At 42.9% G+C, this 19,804-nt stretch overlaps 1 protein-coding gene across 1 annotated transcript in view; it reads right to left on the bottom strand.

Annotated features, from left to right (window-relative positions):
* Nucleotides 1–19,662: 19,662 nt before the first annotated feature.
* The window catches only part of LOC115828974 (histone H4 transcription factor-like), a 5,680-nt gene continuing 5,538 nt past the window's right edge, over nucleotides 19,663–19,804 (bottom strand). Inside the window, exon 6 of the mRNA XM_030793081.1 lies at nucleotides 19,663–19,804. This exon is cut by the window's right edge and continues 371 nt beyond it. Coding sequence (XP_030648941.1) covers nucleotides 19,794–19,804 — 11 coding nt within the window. The 3' untranslated portion in view covers nucleotides 19,663–19,793.

The following is a 19,804-nucleotide window of genomic DNA, read 5'->3' as shown; positions in this document are numbered from 1 at the left end:
GCTAAAAGCTGCTTCACCATGTTTAGCTCTGACAGTAGGTATTACCAATAGATTTCCCTCCAGTGATCTGAGAGGTCTAGCAGGTGTGTATTGCTGAAACATATCGGATAGGTATTTTGGTCCTACCCCATTTAGCAATGTATAAACAAGTAGCAGTGCTTTGAAGTCACTGGAAGCCAGTGTAAGTATCGAAGTAATGTAGTTAGTTCTTTTGGTTTTTCTAAGAACTGTAGTACAAGCATTTTGTACAAGATGAAGCTGTTTGATAGTTCTTTTAGGAAGGCCTGTGAAAAGGCCATGGTTGCTGGAAATACAAGCATGAATAATTTTTTCTAAATCATGTTGTGACACAAGGCCTCTAAGTTTGGCTGTATTTGGTCAATGCATTGACAAAGAGGTTCTAGGTGTCCAAAGTCGTTAGGTGAGAGAGCTAGGTAGATTTGGGCGTCATCAGCATAGCTATGATAAGACGTCTTTATTGTCTTTAATGAGTTGTCCAAGCGGGAGCGTATGTCATTCAAAACCTTAATGAGAGCTGTTTCAGTGCTGTGATTAGCACTGAAGCTTAACTGAAAGTCATCCAAATACCCATTTGACGTTAAGAAGGCGGTTAGTTGACTAAAAACTACTTTTTCAGTGATTTTGCCAGCAAATGGTATATTGGATATGAGCTGGTAATTGTTAAGTATGGCAGCATCTAGATTATTCTTTTTAAGCACGTCTGCTGCTTGAAAAACAGATTGGACAAAGTTGGGAGGGAAAGTACCTGAGCAGCACATGGAAGAGTTTAGATTCTGTTGTGTTTTTTCCAGTGTTTCATTGTCTATCAAACTAAATTCTGACATCAAGTTGAGCTCTCCTCTCTTTGTTGCTGGTTATTCCAAATGTTGAGTTGTTAGTAATTGGGAGGATATGTTCTGCCTGATTTGATCAATCTTACCTTTGAAAAAGGACGCAAACTTGTTGCACTTATTAACAGAGAGAAGTCCGGATGCCAGCTGTGAAGGGGGGTTAGTTAACTTCTCAACAGTTGCGAACAGCACACGAGTATTGTGTATATTTCTACTAATGATGTTAGAGAAAAAAGACTGTCTTGTTTTGCATATTTCAGCATTATATGTGCGAAGCATCTCTTTTTGGATTTCATGGTGAATCTGGAGTTTGTATTTGTGCCATTTTCATTCAGTTTTCCTACACTCTCTTTTCAGGAGTTTAACAGGTAGACTTTGTTTCCATGGTGCTTTCTGTTTGTTGATGACTGTCTTTAAATATTATGGATGACATTGCTCCAGTAAAAGTTATCATTTTTGAATTCAAATTATTCAGCAAATCATCTACAGACTCTGACAGTTGACTTGAGGACCTTGAAAGTGCCTGCTCAAAGAGAGCATCTACATTTGCACCAGCTACATTTTGCCATACTACACAGCAATCCTATCTACAAGAACAGATTTTTTTCCCCATTACATTGGTTCTACTGCTTGTTAAAATCCAGTAAGTTCAGTGTCCATTCAGTTGGGCCTTGACCAATCATGGGCTAAACTGTGAATGTTGTAAACAGATCCTTTATGTATGCTGTAAGGGAGAGGCAAAGGTAACATTCAGCTACAGTGCCTTACAGTCAGCAGAAAAAGAGGCATTTTTTGTTTGTTTGTTTGTTTGTTTGTTTGTTTGTTTGAACATAAGACATGGACCCTGTAGTCCATCCTCTTCTCTCCAGTGTGCCCCTGGTGTTTACACATCATAGAGACTCACAAGGTGGTAACGGATCCCAAAAGCAACGGCGCAACCCAGGACCTGTGTGAGAGACAACACAGACGTCAGTGAAATATCTTGACCAAACCAAACCACACAGATCTGAAAGCACCGATGCTTTACCACCAATCTTAAAAACTCAGTGGCATTTTGGGAGAAAGTTTCTTGCTAATGCAAGAAACATTTGACTGAATCCAAAGGACAAACTGGTTTACTGATGGTGATTTTTATAAAAAAAAAAAAAAAAGAACACACAACACTGTTCTGATAAGGAGAAAGGGCATAAATGCACACCACACCATGGTCTGACCGTAACAAACATTCTCTCAAAATTTCTTCACCTTACTGTCCACATATCATTAACATAACATGTCTCCCTTCCCCTACTGATTTCTGATAGTTAGATTTTATTTTGTTGTTCTCATACAAGTATTGAGATTTTGTGTATTGCTTCCTATTGGAGTGTCTGAATTTCCCCACAGAGATAAATAATACCATGTCTAAACAAGTGGATCTTGTGTGAACTCAACCTGTATAAGCAGCATGATGACAGTGAGGTTTCTCTCGTGTGTGGGACCCAGGATTTTCAACACCAGGTTGATGAGTGTCATATTGTTACAATCCACAAACTTATCATCTACGTCCTGGCTGCGACACACATCTAACAGCCAAGTTATAAGCAGAAATGTACTCTGAAATTTGGCCTGTTATTGGCGCTACAGTGGATAATGGATTGACCCCAAATTTGGTGCCTGAATACTAGAGCCCAAGCGATATATCTGTTTGCCGATATTATCAACCGATATGAACTGCTAAATCGGTATTGGCGTTTAAAATGGCCGATAATTGACAATAGAAAAAGAAACAGAGAGACGGAAGATGTTATGAATATTGTCATTGCGTAGTTTGTCCTCTAGAGGGCACACTGCAATGCCACCGTAAGCAACATGTGCGAAAAAAGCAAATGACAACAATCGGCTGACACCACAAGCAGAGTCGAGCAGAGTAGCCCACGAAGGAGATCATCTGTGTTCGTTTTAAGTTGATAATTGTCACATGAAATACATTACTCAAATAATAATAAACACCCCCCCCATCACTTCTCCTCTTAGCCCAAATAAGCTTGACAACATTCATGTCAGCCCATACCATCAGTCAAACATCAAAATTACTTTAAATGTTAGGGTATTTGAGTGGTGTAGGCTAAGCTGTCGACAAACTTGATTGTAGGTTTATTTATTAAACAGAGCGGCAGTTCTAGCGAGTAAACAAACAATGGTCATATAATTTCTCCCTCGTCTGTTTTTCTGGCAACATCGCTTACAGCAGCTTATAACGCTATCTACTGCTATGAGGTTACCCACAAAGCTAGCTAATGCAATCAGTGGAGGATTGCTAACATTAATGCGCGGTTAAACGGTATAGCATTTATCTTATCCTGCCTAAATGAAGCAATGGTAAACAGGCCTGTATCCTCGACTCGTATGTCTGTCGGTGAATTGGAAATGATTAAACCAGAGGGGACACGTAAATAAACGTGAGCTGAACAAGTATCTAACATGGCTTGGTGGCCACACAAAGTTATCTAGCTTCTCTTTGAAATGTGTAGGCATGAAGTCCCAAAGTCCTCGTTGCAGACAGTCTTGTAGTAGTAGATGCATTCAACAGCAGTGTTTACTCACTATCAGTTTACTGCATAGTCTAAGATGGCATGTTTTAGACGGCATCAAATGGTGGTTGAAAAATGAGTTCTCGTAGCTTGCACTGGACAGAATTAAAAGGAAAAAAAGGGGGAAAAAAACCATATGTGTGTGTATATGTATATACCAGTCACAATCGAGTATTCAACAAAGCTGTGTAATAAATGGAATAAAAACATAGGTCTTTTTGGAACTTTCTGGAATTTTCTTTTCTTTTTTTTTTCTTCAAATATTTTCGATCCGTGGTCGGTTGAATCCATGGATGCGGAACCCGTGGACACAGAGGGCTGACTGTAGTAGCAAGATGGCGGATCGCATTGATTACCTGTGAGCTTTTGTTCATGCCCACTGACATCGTCACGGTTTGCACCAGAAACACCAGCCATCTTTTCATTCCAGCTGGCTAACCAATGATTCAAAATTTGGCCCTCGAACCAAAACGTAACCCGTTCCCTGTTGGTGGAAGGGGGGTATGTGAATAATGGTCTCAGCCTGGCCACCCCAATGAAAATGGCCTGGCTCCACCACTGGGGACAGGTCCTCAAGTTAGGGCCTGAAACTGAAGTGGGTGAGGCCTTCAAAATGATATAAAGGTAAACAAAGTTAATTGTCAGACTATTCTCTCACAGCAACATGAAGCTTACCCTGAAATGATCGTTCTTCAACACACTTCATGTGTTGTCTTTTTCAAACTGTTTTGAACATTTCACTTCATATGTTGTTGGAGCTCCTTTTCCAATGTAAATATTACCTTAATCATTTCGATAAAATGATCTAACAAAAAACAAAAAACAGATGAAAAAACAAAAAACCCATAAACAAACAAAGAAACAAGCAAAAACAACTGAGAATGTTTCCATCTTACTTCTGCCTTACTTTGTTTCAAGCTGCATTTAATGTTTCACTTCATGTGTTGTTTCATCTTCCATTTCAATATAAATATTTGCTTAACATATTTAATAAAAACAAACAATTTAAAAACAACTGGGAATCCTTTGTCTTACTTTCAATTTAGTGTTTATATTCATGCATTTCACAAGAGTGATAGATAATAAATATAGCTGCAAGCAGGAATGAAGGGGCCAAGCACAACGTGGCCACCAGGTAGACAAAATACATTTTCTCTCATCCTAAAGGATGGGTATTTAGTACTTTTTATGTGTGTTTTTCTGGTATAGCGCCCACGTGAGGCCAAATTACATGAAACGTGGTGGGTACCCCGTATTCCCCCTGGCAATGACGTGAAACAAGTTTGGCATCAATCCAACCAAGCATCTTTGAGATATGGCTTACTTCCTGTTTTGGAGTCTTTGCCATCGAAATTCATCGGACGACAGCGGCCATATCTTTTGTCCTCGCAAAAGTATTTGGATGACTATTGGTTAGAACCCTCTCTAGATGATATGTACCAAGTTTGGTGGTGATAGGATCAACAGTCTAGGACTAGTTCGCAAGGGTTTTTGAAAAATTCAAAATGGCGGACTTTGATAAAATGGGTACATTCAACTCATCATCACCTAGAGTCTCAGTTGGAAAAAAGATCACCGCTCTAGGACAGATGATTCAAAAGTTACAGGCAAAAATATATTCTGAATTTTGGCCAGTTGGTGGTGCTGGAGGCAATGATGGAATGACCTTCATTTTTTTTTTTTTTTTTTTTTTTTGGTCAGTGTATTTTCATTAAGTTTTTACAACATGTACAATTCACAAATGCAGCAAGGAAATGACACAGACAAGCATACAAAGTGTAAAAAAAAAAAAAGGAACAATAAAAACAGCAACAACGAAAAAAAAAAAAACAGGAAAAAAGAAAACAACAATAAAGAAACAACACAGTCCACAGAGTAGTTAACTAAATATTTACCACGTAATACCCGTTAGACAGAGGTAAGACGCATTGTCAACCGTTCTACATACAAAATAAAAGGCTGCCATAGCACATCAAACTTCCCTGTGAATCCATTCAGCGTGTATCTCATCTTTTCAATCTTAAGATAAAACATGATGTCACAGATCCACCTGCTAAAGGCAGGGAGACGGTCGTTCCTCCATTTTAAACGAATGAGACGCCTTGGCAAGAGAGAAGAGTAGGCTATGCTGTTTAACTGTGCTTTGTGTAGGGCAAGATCCTTTGACGGTACACCAGAAAGTCTGAGAAAAGGACAGGGTTCAATTGTTAAACCTATGATTTCTGAATAAGCTTCAAATACAGAGGACCAGAATGCTGCTAGACTTGGGCATGGCCAAAATGTGTGGTCAAGACTGGCAGGAGCTTGCCTGCATCTGTCACAGGTAGGACTAACCCCAGGGAAGATTTTGGAAAGTTTGACCTTGGACATATAGAGTGGATGTACAATTTTGAATTGGATAAGACTGTGTCTTGCACAAATGGATGAAGAGAGAATTCTTTTAAGTATTTTAGTTCACTGATCTTCAGTTATGTCTGTCCCCAAATCCTCCTCCCAGTTTTCCTTTATTATTGAGAGTGAAGAGCCTTTATATCCCATGGACATATCCCATAGCCAGTATAATAGGCTTTTGATGTTTGCAGCCCAGTGATATATATATATAAGTTTGGCAGAGCCATCCCGCCATGCATCTTAGGCCTTTGTAACAATCATTTTTGGATCCTAGGTGTTTTACTGTTCCAAAGAAATGATGAAATAAGACTACTGGGGATCTTGTACTATCTACCTTTTGTCTTATGTTTTTGTCTTACTTTTTTCAAACTGCCTTTACTATTTCATTTCATGTGTATTCCCCCCTCCCGATCAGCTTAATAAATTTGCCAAAATAAAAAGAACTACTTAAAGAACTAGGAGTCCTTTGTCTTTCTAATTAGTGTTTTGAATTCATGTCTTTTAGAAAAAAAATTGAAAAATAACAATAACAATGCTCATGTCTGTAATATTTTGTGAGATTCGTAAACTGTGCATCCTAATCCCGCCTCTCATTTGAGGAGCTGCTGAATTCCTCTGAGTACACTTGATTTGAAAGTCATTGACATAGAAGGGAACAGTGGGGACAGCCCTCATCTGACTGCACTGTCCGTGTGTCTAGTGTGTTATCCACTGTCACAGCGTTCACCGCATGCGTTCCAGCAGGCATGCGACTTCCTCGTTCGTCGCTGTTACCGTGAGTACATAGGGCTGGCTGCTCCACAGAGGGACGCGAGGCAGAAAGCGACTCCTGCCAGGACGAAGGTCTAGCAGTAGAGCAGCGTCAGAATCACCTGCAAATGTGTAAAAGCACCCAATCAAGTGTCTGTCCAACCAAGAAGCAGACTGGTGCACTGTCCGGACTGTCCGAAATTTCACTGACGAACGTGACTATCAGTCTTCCTCCTACTGTTCGTCGGAGACGCGAGCCGAGGCAGAAAAGACAATTGAACGTTGATCGTCTAAGACCTGCTTCTCTATGAGGCTTAACAGTTCCTTAGTTATTTTCGGAACGTCTGGCTCGGCACTCGTACCCGTTAAAAACGGAACGGTAAACTCGCTGTGGAACGCTTGACTAAAAGTGACGCGAGTAACGTGACATGTAAGGTGGTGTTCGGGACCGAATGTCATCAATGCCAGTTGTTCGGATTCCGAAATGGTAATGTCAGTTTTTCGGATCCCGAACTCTTGGAACGTGACGTTTAAGGCAGTCCTCTAACCTGACATGTCAGATTCTCTGCGGCATCCGCACTGGCATTGTCACTTGTGCGGCTACCGCACTGGCATTGTCACTTCTTCGGCTACCGCGCTGGCATTGTCACTTGTTCGACTACCTCACTGGCATTGTCACTTGTGCGGCTACCGCACTCATTCTGCGTTCCAAAGTACGAAGCCATGGCTACCGCACTCATTCTCTCTACCTCGAGAGAGACTGCTCCCTTTCTCTCAGACCTAATGTCTTATTACAACCTCTCCGTTTCAACTCGCTTTTCATATTTCACATCACATGATGTTTAACTCCTTTTTTCAATGTACATATCTGCTTTATCATTTTGATATGGCGTGCTATTGGAAATACAACTGGGGATCTTGTTCTATCTACCTTTTGCCTTATGTTTTTGTCTTACTTTTTTCAAACTGCCTTTACTATTTCATTTCATGTGTATTCCCCCCTCCCGATCAGCTTAATAAATTTGCCAAACTAAAAAGAACTACTTAAAGAACTGGGAGTCCTTTGTCTTTCTACTTAGTGTTTTAAATTCATGTCTTCTAGAAAAAAAATGGAAAAATAACAATAACAATGCTCATGTCTGTAATATTTTGTGAGATTCGTAAACTGTGCATCCTAATCCCTCCTCTCATTTGAGGAGCTGCTGAATTCCTCTGAGTACACTTGATTTGAAAGTCATTGACATAGCAGGGAACAGTGGGGACAGCCCTCATCTGACTGCATTGTCCCTGTGTCTAGTGTATGCTTCACTGCGAAAGCGTTCTCCGCCTCTGTGTTCCTGTACGCCTTCCTCTTTGGTAGTTGTGACCGAGGACAAATAAGACTGACTGGCTGCTCCACAGAGGGACGTTCAGTGAAGCAGAAACCGACTCCAGCGAGGACGCAGCACAAACGGTAGAGCAGCGTCAAAATCACCTACAAACCTGTAAAATCGCCCAGTCACATTTCTGGCCGACCAAGAAAGAGACTGGTGCCGTCGACAGCAGCCGAGAGTTTCAGTCCGAATTTTCGATGCAGCTCTCTGGCAATCCTACAGCTCTCTGACTTCCTACAGCTGGCTCTCCTGTTCACTTTCACTTTGATGAGACAGAGCGAATCAGCGTCACGTCGTTAACCGTGGCACTTCTGCGTTAGGCCCCACGCTGTCGTTTATTGGTTACTCTCAGCCGAAGGCACCTGCGAATAGACACCTGTGCTGGTAAAGTAGGTGGCGTCCGTGCGGGAGGAAAAATCCGAGCAGTTTTTCAGGACCCGCCCGGTGCGGCAACGAAGACTTCGGCGATCCAGGAAGCTCAGAGAACACAAGGAACCTGGAGAGTGGGCGACTGAATGATCTGACAATGATACTTTTTCTCAATCCACTGGCAGATTTCACATTTGTTATCCGTCTGTGATCAGAGCTGTACAAGGTGACAGAAAGTACTTCAGCCATGAAGAAAAGAGAACAACTGTTTCTTCCACAAAGCCGGACGTTCCATCTCTCTGGACAGCTCGCCGAAACCACCGTGACATTCGGCAACTTTGAGGATGTCAGCGTCTTTTTATGATTTCTGTTCTGATGGCTTTTCGGTTACACGATCCACCGAATATTGTGCTGAATACGGAGTTGGTGTTGGTAAGGTGGTGTTCAGGACCGAATGTCATCAATGCCAGTTGTTCGGATTCCGAAATGGTAATGTCAGTTTTTCGGATCCCGAACTCTTGGAACGTGACGTTTAAGGCAGTCCTCTAACCTGACATGTCAGATTCTCTGCGGCATCCGCACTGGCATTGTCACTTGTGCGGCTACCGCACTGGCATTGTCACTTGTTCGACTACCGCACTGGCATTGTCACTTCTTCGGCTACCGCACTCATTCTGCGTTCCAAAGTACAAAGCCATGGCTACCGCACTCATTCTCTCTACCTGGAGAGAGACCGCTCCCTGACAATGATACTTTTTCTCAGTCCACTGGCAGATTTCACATTTGTTATCCGTCTGTGATCAGAGCCGTACAAGGTGACAGAAAGTACTTCAGCCATGAAGAAAAGAGAACAACTGTTTCTTCCACAAAGCCGGACGTTCCATCTCTCTGGACAGCTCGCCGAAACCACCGTAACATTCGGCAACTTTGAGGATGTCAGCGTCTTTTTGTGAGTTCTGTTCGGAGTCTGATGGCTTTTCGGTTACACGATCCACCGAATATTGTGCTGAATACGGAGTTGCATACACGGGGCAAAACACGACAGACAGAACCGCCACGCAAAAGTGGTGCGCTCGCTCTCTCTGGAGGTGAGTCCTGAGCTGCACCATAACTGTGCGTGGTGACCGGGCAGGCTTACATGTCTTTTAACTCTCAGTCTCGCCGTTTCGACTGAAGGATACGACCTGTGAGAATGGAGCCTAACGTCGGTTTAGATCTTGCTCCTGCTGTTTACTCGTGTGTAAAATATAATCTGAGAGTAAAATGTATGGATTTAAGTTACCTATATGTTTAAGAATGCCTTTATACGTGTTTACGGTTTACTTTCATATCTAAATGACTATTATCATTCTTCTCCTTATTATTGTTATTATTAAAAATATTAGTATTAGTTGTTGTAGTAGTTGTTGTGCTCTTCGTAGTAGCAGTATTACACAAACGGTAATGCAGTATAATGAGGCCGGCTTGTTCTCAGTTGCAATGCTGAAAGCGGCCCTGTATTACAGTGTGGACGGAGAACTAGACAGGGCTAAAGTCCCAAAGCGGCAAAAGCGATCGCTTGGAACTTGGGCTGCAAGCAGCAAGGGGCGGGTCCTGAAGTTAGGGCCTGAAACTGAAGTGGGCGAGGCCTTCGAAGTGCTATAAAAGTAAACAAAATTAATTGTCACACTATTCTCTCCTCACAGCAACGAGGAGAAGAGTCCGAAATCATCGCCTGAAATGATTGTTCTTCACACTGATATCTGCACTTCGACAAAGCACGAAGCAGGAGAAACATCGAACCTCCAGTAAGCCAAGACGCGGGCTTTAAACGACGTGGCCTCAGGCTGGAGATATGGAGCTGTGGAGGATGACTTTTCACTCAGGGAATCATCACAACCTCACACTCATCTACCAGCCCGTCCGTATTAGTGTGGAGAGTCTTTCTCCATCTGAAGAGGAACGCATGGAGGTGGAGGAACAGTGGAAATATCAGGACAGAGAGGAGCTGATGGAAACTGAACCCAGCCATGACAGGTTGGGGCTGATAAAAGAACATTGTAGAATTCAGGAGTAAATATGGTGTTCATTTAACATTTGAACGTTTGGTCTTCCTGACGGTCAGTTCGTTGTTTTCTCTTTGCAGGGCACTGGAAGATTCTTTCACCCCCTTTGCTGCCACATGTCTCTTTCTTCCACTGTGTCTGTGATGAAGATGGACCCGATTCCCTACACCTGGAGCAGTCATGACAATCTGGTTTATGTCTACACCTGTGATATGCTTCATCATCTCTCCTCTGTCAGCGTGAGGAGAGAAGCAGCGTGTCAAACAGCGGCGGGGAAACTTTAGTCCCCCTCTCCTGGAATGGGTAGTTTTCGGAGTGACTTTAGGAAGTCTTTCCTCCACGATCACAGGGGGACAGAACCTTTCTCTCAGACCTAATGACTCATTACAACCTCTCCGTTTCAACTTGCTCTTCATATTTCACGTCATATGTTGTTTTAACTCCTTTTTTCAATGTACATATCTGCTTTATTATTTTGATATGGCGTGTTATTGGAAATACAACTGGGGATCTTGTACTATCTACCTTTTGCCTTATGTTTTTGTCTTACTTTTTTCAAACTGCCTTTAATATTTCATTTCATGTGTATTCCCCCCTCCCGATCAGCTTAATAAATTTGCTAAAAGAAAAAATGAACTACTTAAAGAACCGGGAGTCCTTTGTCTTAGTGTTTTAAATTCACCTACTTTAATCATATTATCACATTATGCATAAGTTTGAGAAAATAGATAAGTCTTTAGTCTGGTTTTAAAGGTATGGAGAGAGTTTGCCTCCCTAACTTCTGTAGGTAAACCATTCCAGAGGAAAGGAGAGCAGTAGGAGAAAGAAAGAAAATTTGACTTCTTACATTTAGTTCTGATGCTGTTTTCTGCACGATCACGATGCTACTTAGTAACCAACCATCTGCCGGAAAGTTGAGGCACAGCCATATTGATAACAGGTGAACACTGGCTGCAAGTTGAGTTATCTGAATGAGCCTTTGATGAGTAGATAAAATCCACCAGAAATTTCTTCTTCATTTTACATGACATAACTTCTTGTGCTCTTAATGTTTCTGAATCTTCAAACTTTCTGATTATATTCAGGTTTACATGTAAATATTGGAGATTTACAATGTGGTCTCAGACTTTTGGACCCTACTGTATTTCTCCTTTTATTATTTACATATTTTAAAAATCACTCTCCTTTTACCCTGTATTTTTGTTTTATTATCCTATGTTAGTCTACTTCTGATTTATTTCACACTTGTTATGCCGTATGTCTAATTTAATCATCACCTTGTCCTCCACATCATTCCATTTCATTTTCACTCTCAAGTGTACCTCGCGTTCATGCACGCGCATATGTGGGCACCAGTGACGTGTAGAGAGAGAGAGGCACAAAATGCCGCTGACGCCCGTGACGAATGTCACGGTGGTTCAGTGAGCTGTCTAGAGAGCGCTAACTACCGGCTTTGTGGAAGAAACAGTTGTTCTCTTTTCTTCATGGCTGAAATATTTTCTGTTACCTAGCACAGCTGTTACCTAATGCTCCCAGGGCGCAGAGAGGAATGCTGCCCACTGCTCCTGCGTCTGTTGTGTGTTTACTACTGGTGTGTTGGATGGGTTAAAGGCAGAGGACAAATTCACTGATCACTTTTAACAGTGTGTGTGTGCAATCACGGAAACGTAACTTAATTTGAGGAGCTGCTGAATTCCTCTTAGAACGCTTGATTTGAATGTCACTGACATAGCAGGGAACAGTGGGGACAGCCCTCATCCGACGGCACTGTCCGTGTGTGTAGTGTGTTATCCACTGTCACAGCGTTCACCGCATGCGTTCCAGCAGGCATGCGACTTCCTCGTTCGTCGCTGTTACCGTGAGTACATAGGGCTGGCTGCTCCACAGAGGGACGCGAGGCAGAAAGCGACTCCTGCCAGGACGAAGGTCTAGCAGTAGAGCAGCGTCAGAATCAACTGCAAATGTGTAAAAGCACCCAATCAAGTGTCTGTCCAACCAAGAAGCAGACTGGTGCACTGTCCGGACTGTCCGAAATTTCACTGACGAACGTGACTATCAGTCTTCCTCCTACTGTTCGTCGGAGACGCGAGCCGAGGCAGAAAAGACAATTGAACGTTGATCGTCTAAGACCTGCTTCTCTATGAGGCTTAACAGTTCCTTAGTTATTTTCGGAACGCCTGGCTCGGCACTCGTACCCGTTAAAAATGGAACGGTAAACTCGCGGTGGAACGCTTGACTAAAAGTGACGCGAGTAACGTGACATGTAAGGTGGTGTTCGGGACCGAATGTCATCAATGTCAGTTTTTCGGATCCCGAACTCTTGGAACGTGACGTTTAAGGCAGTCCTCTAACCTGACATGTCAGATTCTCTGCGGCATCCGCACTAGCATTGTCACTTGTGCGGCTACCGCACTGGCATTGTCACTTCTTCGACTACCGCACTCATTCTGCGTTCCAAAGTACAAAGCCATGGCTACCGCACTCATTCTCTCTACCTCGAGAGAGACTGCTCCCTTTCTCTCAGACCTAATGTCTCATTACAACCTCTCCGTTTCAACTCGCTTTTCATATTTCACATCACATGATGTTTAACTCCTTTTTTCAATGTACATATCTGCTTTATCATTTTGATATGGCGTGCTATTGGACATACAACTGAGGATCTTTGACTATCTTACCTTTGCCTTATGTTTTTGTCTTACTTTTTTCAAACTGCCTTTACTATTTCATTTCATGTGTATTCCCCCCTCCCGATCAGCTTAATAAATTTGCCAAACTAAAAAGAACTACTTAAAGAACTGAGAGTCCTTTGTCTTTCAACTTAGTGTTTTAAATTCATGTCTTTTAGAAAAAAAATGGAAAAATAACAATAACAATGCTCATGTCTGTAATATTTTGTGAGATTCGTAAACTGTGCATCCTAATCCCTCCTCTCATTTGAGGAGCTGCTGAATTCCTCTGAGTACACTTGATTTGAAAGTTATTGACATAGCAGGGAACAGTGGGGACAGCCCTCATCTGACTGCACTGTCCGTGTGTCTAGTGTGTTATCCACTGTCACAGCGTTCACCGCATGCGTTCCAGCAGGCATGCGACTTCCTCGTTCGTCGCTGTTACCGTGAGTACATAGGGCTGGCTGCTCCACAGAGGGACGCGAGGCAGAAAGCGAATCCTGCCAGGACGAAGGTCTAGCAGTAGAGCAGCGTCAGAATCACCTGCAAATGTGTAAAAGCACCCAATCAAGTGTCTGTCCAACCAAGAAGCAGACTGGTGCACTGTCCGGACTGTCCGAAATTTCACTGACAAACGTGACTATCAGCCGTCCTCCTATTGTTCGTCGGAGACGCGAGCCGAGGCAGAAAAGACAATTGACCGTTGATCGTCTAAGACCTGCTTCTCTATGAGGCTAAACAGTTCCTTAGTTGTTTTCGGAACGCCTGGCTCGGCACTCGTACCCGTTAAAAATGGAACGGTAAACTCGCGGTGGAACGCTTGACTAAAAGTGACGCGAGTAACGTGACATGTAAGGTGGTGTTCGGGACCGAATGTCATCAATGCCAGTTGTTCGGATTCCGAAATGGTAATGTCATTTTTTCGGATCCCGAACTCTTGGAACGTGACGTTTAAGGCAGTCCTCTAACCTGACATGTCAGATTCTCTGCGGCATCCGCACTGGCATTGTCACTTGTGCGGCTACCGCACTGGCATTGTCACTTGTTCGACTACCGCACTGGCATTGTCACTTGTGCGGCTACCGCACTGGCATTGTCACTTGTTCGACTACCGCACTGGCATTGTCACTTGTGCGGCTACCGCACTGGCATTGTCACTTCTTCGACTACCGCACTGGCATTGTCACTTCTTCGACTACCGCACTGGCATTGTCACTTGTTCGGTTACCGCACTGGCATTGTCACTTGTTCGACTACCGCACTGGCATTGTCACTTGTGCGGCTACCGCACTGGCATTGTCACTTGTTCGACTACCGCACTGGCATTGTCACTTGTGCGGCTACCGCACTCATTCTGCGTTCCAAAGTACAAAGCCGTGGCAGCCTATAAATGAGGCATCAAATGCAAGTCAACTCAGACTGGACGCTTGAGGAACAACTTTCATAAGTATAAGGAAGAGGCTCTGTTGCGTTCGCAGGTAAGTTTTACATGATTTACAATAGCCTGCAAACTTGTCCCTCTTTTCTAATCTCCCGCTTGTGACCGGCTCGCTGGATTCGCTTCCTCGTGCCTGTCTACAGACCTGCGTTCCTCTTCCAGCTTTGCTTCTGTTCGGGAGAAATGCTCCCTCTACTGGCTGTAAACTTTGGGGAGAATGTGTTTGCATACAGGCAATTTTACACGCATATTCCTGTCAACCTCTGTCCCATACGTTTCCTAAGACGTATCGGTTTTTTTTCTGGGTTCCTCTCTCGAGAAAAGAAATTCTTAATTGAACTTTAGAATGCAATTTTAAAAGCAACGATACAACCTTCGGGTGAAGTATGGAATTCTGTCAAACTACACTCTCAGATGTTGAATCATGTTAAGAAGATCATTTATGACAGTAACGGGTGAAAATATATTTGTATCGTTACAAGACAACGATGTGGGTTCAGGTTAGAGATGTGGATCTGAGGAGGATGAATTCTCACTCAGACAATCATCACAGCCTCACACTCATCTACCAGCCCGTCCGTATTAGTGTGGAGAGTCTTTCTCCATCTGAAGAGGAGCGCATGGAGGTGGAGGAGCAGTGGGAATATCAGGACAGAGAGGAGCTGATGGAAACTGAGCTCGACAGGTGGGGGCTGTTAAGAGCACATGTTATAATTCTGCAATGTACATGGCGTTAATTCAACATTTGGAACTGAACTGTCTTTCTTTCTCTCATGGTCAGTTCATTTTTTTTCTCTTTACAGTGCACTGGAAGATTCTTTCACCCCCTTTGCTGTCACGTGTCTCCTCTTTCTTCCACTGTGTCTGTGATGAAGATGGACCCGATTCCCTACACCTGGAGCAGTCATGACAACCTGGTTTACGTCTACACCTGTGCTTTGCTTCATCATCTCTCCTCTGTCAGCGTGAGGAGAGAAGCAGAATGTCAAACAGCGGCAGGGAAACTTTGGTCCCCCTCTCCTGGAATCAGCAGTTTTTGGAGTGACTTTTGGAAGTCTCTCTACCTCGAGAGAGACTGCTCCCTTTCTCTCAGACCTAATGACTCATTACAACCTCTCCGTTTCAACTTGCTTTTCATATTTCACATCACATGTTGTTTTAAATGCTTTTTTCAATGTACATATCTGCTTTATCATTTTGATATGGCGTGTTATTGGAAATACAACTGGGGATCTTTTACTATCTTACTTTTGCCATATGTTTTTGTCTTACTTTTTTCAAGCGGCCTTTAATATTTCATTTCATGTGTTTTTTCCCTGATTTACAGCAGCGTATTGCTGCCGTGCCAGAAAAAGAGAAACGGATTCGTATCATGTCCTCAGGCGAAAAAGTTTATTGTGAAAGTATGTTGTGTTTTTCACATTTTAACAAGATCTTTTCACGTTATTACCTGAAGAGTTTCATGTTAAAACGTGAGACATTTCACATTATAAGGAGAGAGGTTGGTCTCTGGCGGAGGTGAACTCCCTGTGATATGTACTCCGGCCTTGAACGGACTCTTGGCCTTTTACCAGGGACGTGCACAGGCGTTTTGTGGAGCAGTGGCTCTACCAAAGGTGTTTGACGGAGCCTGTGACTGCATCAGTGGCGAGCAACGGTAGCGGCTGCTGAGGACAGCAAGGACAAATAAGTCAATAACTCATAACAAATAGCAAATAAGTATTAGATCACTCTTGTTGACAACAACTGTGATGAAACTCGTGCATATGTACCGCCGGTCCTGTGTACATAATTATTAGGCCCTGTTGCTGCCCGATTTATGCGGAAGTATGAAATTCCAGAAGTCCAGTCTGCAATATGTAAAAGCAGTTGATTTTTGTGCAATGGCCGATTTTCATGGAAACAGGAAAGTCCGGAAGTCCAGTCTGGCTCATGCGTAAACAATTTACGGCACAGAGAATGTGTAAGGTTTTACACTGAGAGATAGAAGCCATTTCTCAATATGGAGTATGTCAAGTATGGACTCCTGTCCTTGGGAGTTCGGGCCAGCAAGTTCAACTCGGGAGTCCAGACTCCCGGTGACGGTTGGATGAAGTACGCTTTGGAACAGCAGTGTTCTTGCTGACGTCACAGCTCAGATAGAGCTAACTGGGTCCGCTTGCAGATGTAACGTATGTGAACATTTAATGGAGGTGCTGTATTTATCGACCCATATTTGAAATATGCAGATTACTTTCTCGCTTGAAAAATCTTAAAAACTACATTTGGTGACAGAACAACAGTCATAATACAAAACTTACAGTTATGTGGTAGTTCGTCTGCCGCCACTGCCAGCAATTTGTGTGAAATGCATTCTGGGAAACTTGACAACCCAAATCCACAGAAAGTCACGTCTTGATGCATCCTTAATAAATTCCACGAATTGAGAACACATCTGGGTATTTGATCTGTACTTGGATAGATACAAATTTGAACTGGAACAGTATTTCAACCTTGACTGGTGACGTTTCACAAGTCTACGAGAACGCAAGTGCAGAGAAGAACGCATAGAGAAACGGCTGGAGTGTTACCGTATACTTCTGATAATGTTTCTGAAGTACTGTGATTTTGTAAAAAATCTCTGTAGGCCAAGCATAACATTCACTGCTGGAGTAAGCTGTTCATGCACTTAGCTCTAAACCTAACTGTTTTTCAGCGACAACGCATAGTTTCACTTGAAGGTTTGAAAACCAACAAATCATTTTTGTTTCGCTAGTGTGGCGCTCTCAACCTTTACAGGCGACTTTGATCTTCTTTCGACACTTTTAAGGTTTAATTTATGAACTTAGACTGATTTTATTGTCATTTCCACATATGCATGACTCATACATACAGGGGAACGAGATTGCGTTACACAAGGACATTATTAAAAGATTATTATTAATAATAAATTCCGTGTTTTACTGAGCCATCGTGTTTCCAGAAATTTATAGTTAACTTAATATTCTAGTACAGGTGCTGTGTCTGAAATCACTCACTACTCCGTCCAAAAGTGTAGTGAGAATTGTTATAACCTCTATAGTGCACTCAAAGTATCCCACAATGCATTGTGAAAGGTTGGGTACAACCGATGTACCCTAAATCGATTGACTTAGACTTTAATACGTTTTTACTCTCAAAACATAATGATTTTTTTTTCTCGTAAAATGATGACTTCTCATAATATTTTTTCTCTTGAAATATTATGACTTTTGTCAAGGTATTGGATTGTTATGACGACTGACAGGCTCATTGTTCAATGAGTCATAACTTAATAATACAGTTTTCACGTACCCCTCGACTTTTTATGTCATGGTGTCAAAATAAGTCACTAAGAAGTCAGAATGCCTAAGTTTACCCCACCAGATTCTTTCAAGTTTGGGCGTCCAGCGGATTGGCTGGCATGGCGCCAAAGGTTTTCGAGATTCAGGGTCGCTACCAAACTAACGGAAGAACACAGAAGTACAGGTCAGTGACGATTGACAGGCTCATTGTCCAATGAGGTGACTTGTGTATTGGTGATGTGTGCAGGAAGTGCACCTGCGCCTCAGAATTCAAAAAGCCCGAGTGACGATCAGTTGCGTTTTTGTTGGTTCCAAAAAGAGTTACTAAAGTAATCCGTTTATGACACAGTTTTCATGTACCTCTCGACTTTTTATGACAACTTTATTCTCATTAAATTACAACTTTAGTCTCATAATATTACAACCTGATTTTCAAAATCTTTTTGAAAATTTTTCCCCTCCGTGTGTCCCCAATACTCCACCCGAAGATTTGAGAGACGGTGGTGCCTATTCAAATTTGCTTCTCTCTGTCTGGCTAGCGCTCGTCATTGTCACAGCTGAGAGAACATCTGTTAGTCTCCCCTTTCTTCTCCAGCTCATCTTTGCAAACAGAGCACTCACAGGCACCAGGGAAATTCTGAGAGGCTCCAGAGATGTTCTGTGGATATGAATGTACAACATACATGTCGTCTGCAGCGCAACAAGCAAGTTTTGGAAGCTATGGGAAAGACGCCAGCATATCGTAATACCACGGTTCACGTTTGCGTGTTGAGCAGTAGGGGATGTACCAAACGGTTTGACAACATACTGTGTACCGTTTGATCCCTAGTGGACGACCAGTCCTTTTATACTAGAGTCAGTCTCAGAGGTTCCAGATGTGACCAGTACAGACCCAGCAGAGACAAAACCAGTGCAGAGAGACCCAGTAGAGACAGAACAAAGTGGATTAGCTTCCACAGAAAAGCTTTCTCTCTCTCTTTTTCTCTCTTCCTCACCCTCCCTCCTTCCCTCCCTCCCTCCCTGACGCGCTCTCTCTCTCTCTCTCTCTCTCTCTCTCTCTCTCTCACACACACACACACACACACAAGCATGTATAGACATATAAGCTCCCCTGCTGTGTGGATATGAAATGGCTGCAATTACACCACACGAAAAAAAGAAAAATCAATTATGAATTCATTAGTTAGCATAATTTATTCCAAATAAAACAAAAGGGATCCAGATGTTTTATGTCTCAGGCTCTGCGCCGTGTTCACTGCGGTTTAACGGTTCCGGGCGTGTAAAACAGAAACTCGATTTCACCGTAAAGTGGCACACTCCAGCCGTAACCACAGCAACAAAGCGTCGCGGGATATCAAAAGCACCACGGCAAGTCTCCACAGCAAGCTGCCGAATCAAACCCATTAAACCATCTCACTGACCAAACACGTTCCCAATTCCTCATTAACCTTCATATATCAAATTTCACGGCTTTCCATGTAGGCGTGCACCACTTCTTCAGCAAAGATAAACAATTTAATTTCAGTTCAAAAGCAACTCAATGAACACTGAATATAAAACTGTACACTGCAAACCGGGCCAAAAACCAGGCCCAACGTGAGTCAGAACCAGAGGGCCAGAGACGGATAAACGCCCATCGTACCATCAGGGCCAGAGACACTCTGGATAATCTCATATACAAAGGCAGACGTGTGTAATTATAAGACAGTCCAGCTCTTTTCCGCTAAACGTTCAGGCTCTCTCTCTCTCTCTCACTCTCTCTCTCTCACTCTCTCTCTCTCACTCTCTCTCTCACACCCCTGCTGAAAAGACCCGTGTACAAGCATGCCTGTCTCTGCTCTGTTCATATTCTGTCCATTCTGGTGTGAGAACCAGTAGGTAGAGGAGGAGAGGCAGTAACATGCCTTCAGACTGATGAGTTCAGATTCAGTGTTTTCTCTTTGAGTCTCTGTCATTGAGTTTATTCCCTCCTCTGCCTTTAACAGTCAGTGGCAAAAAAGGGGCGGAGCTCTAGTCAGAGGAGGCAGGGCTAGACTACCT

Source organism: Chanos chanos, chromosome 15 (genome assembly GCF_902362185.1).
Source record: "Chanos chanos chromosome 15, fChaCha1.1, whole genome shotgun sequence".
In the NCBI taxonomy this organism is placed as follows: Eukaryota; Metazoa; Chordata; class Actinopteri; order Gonorynchiformes; family Chanidae; genus Chanos; species Chanos chanos.
This window is presented reverse-complemented; position numbering and strand designations above follow the sequence as displayed.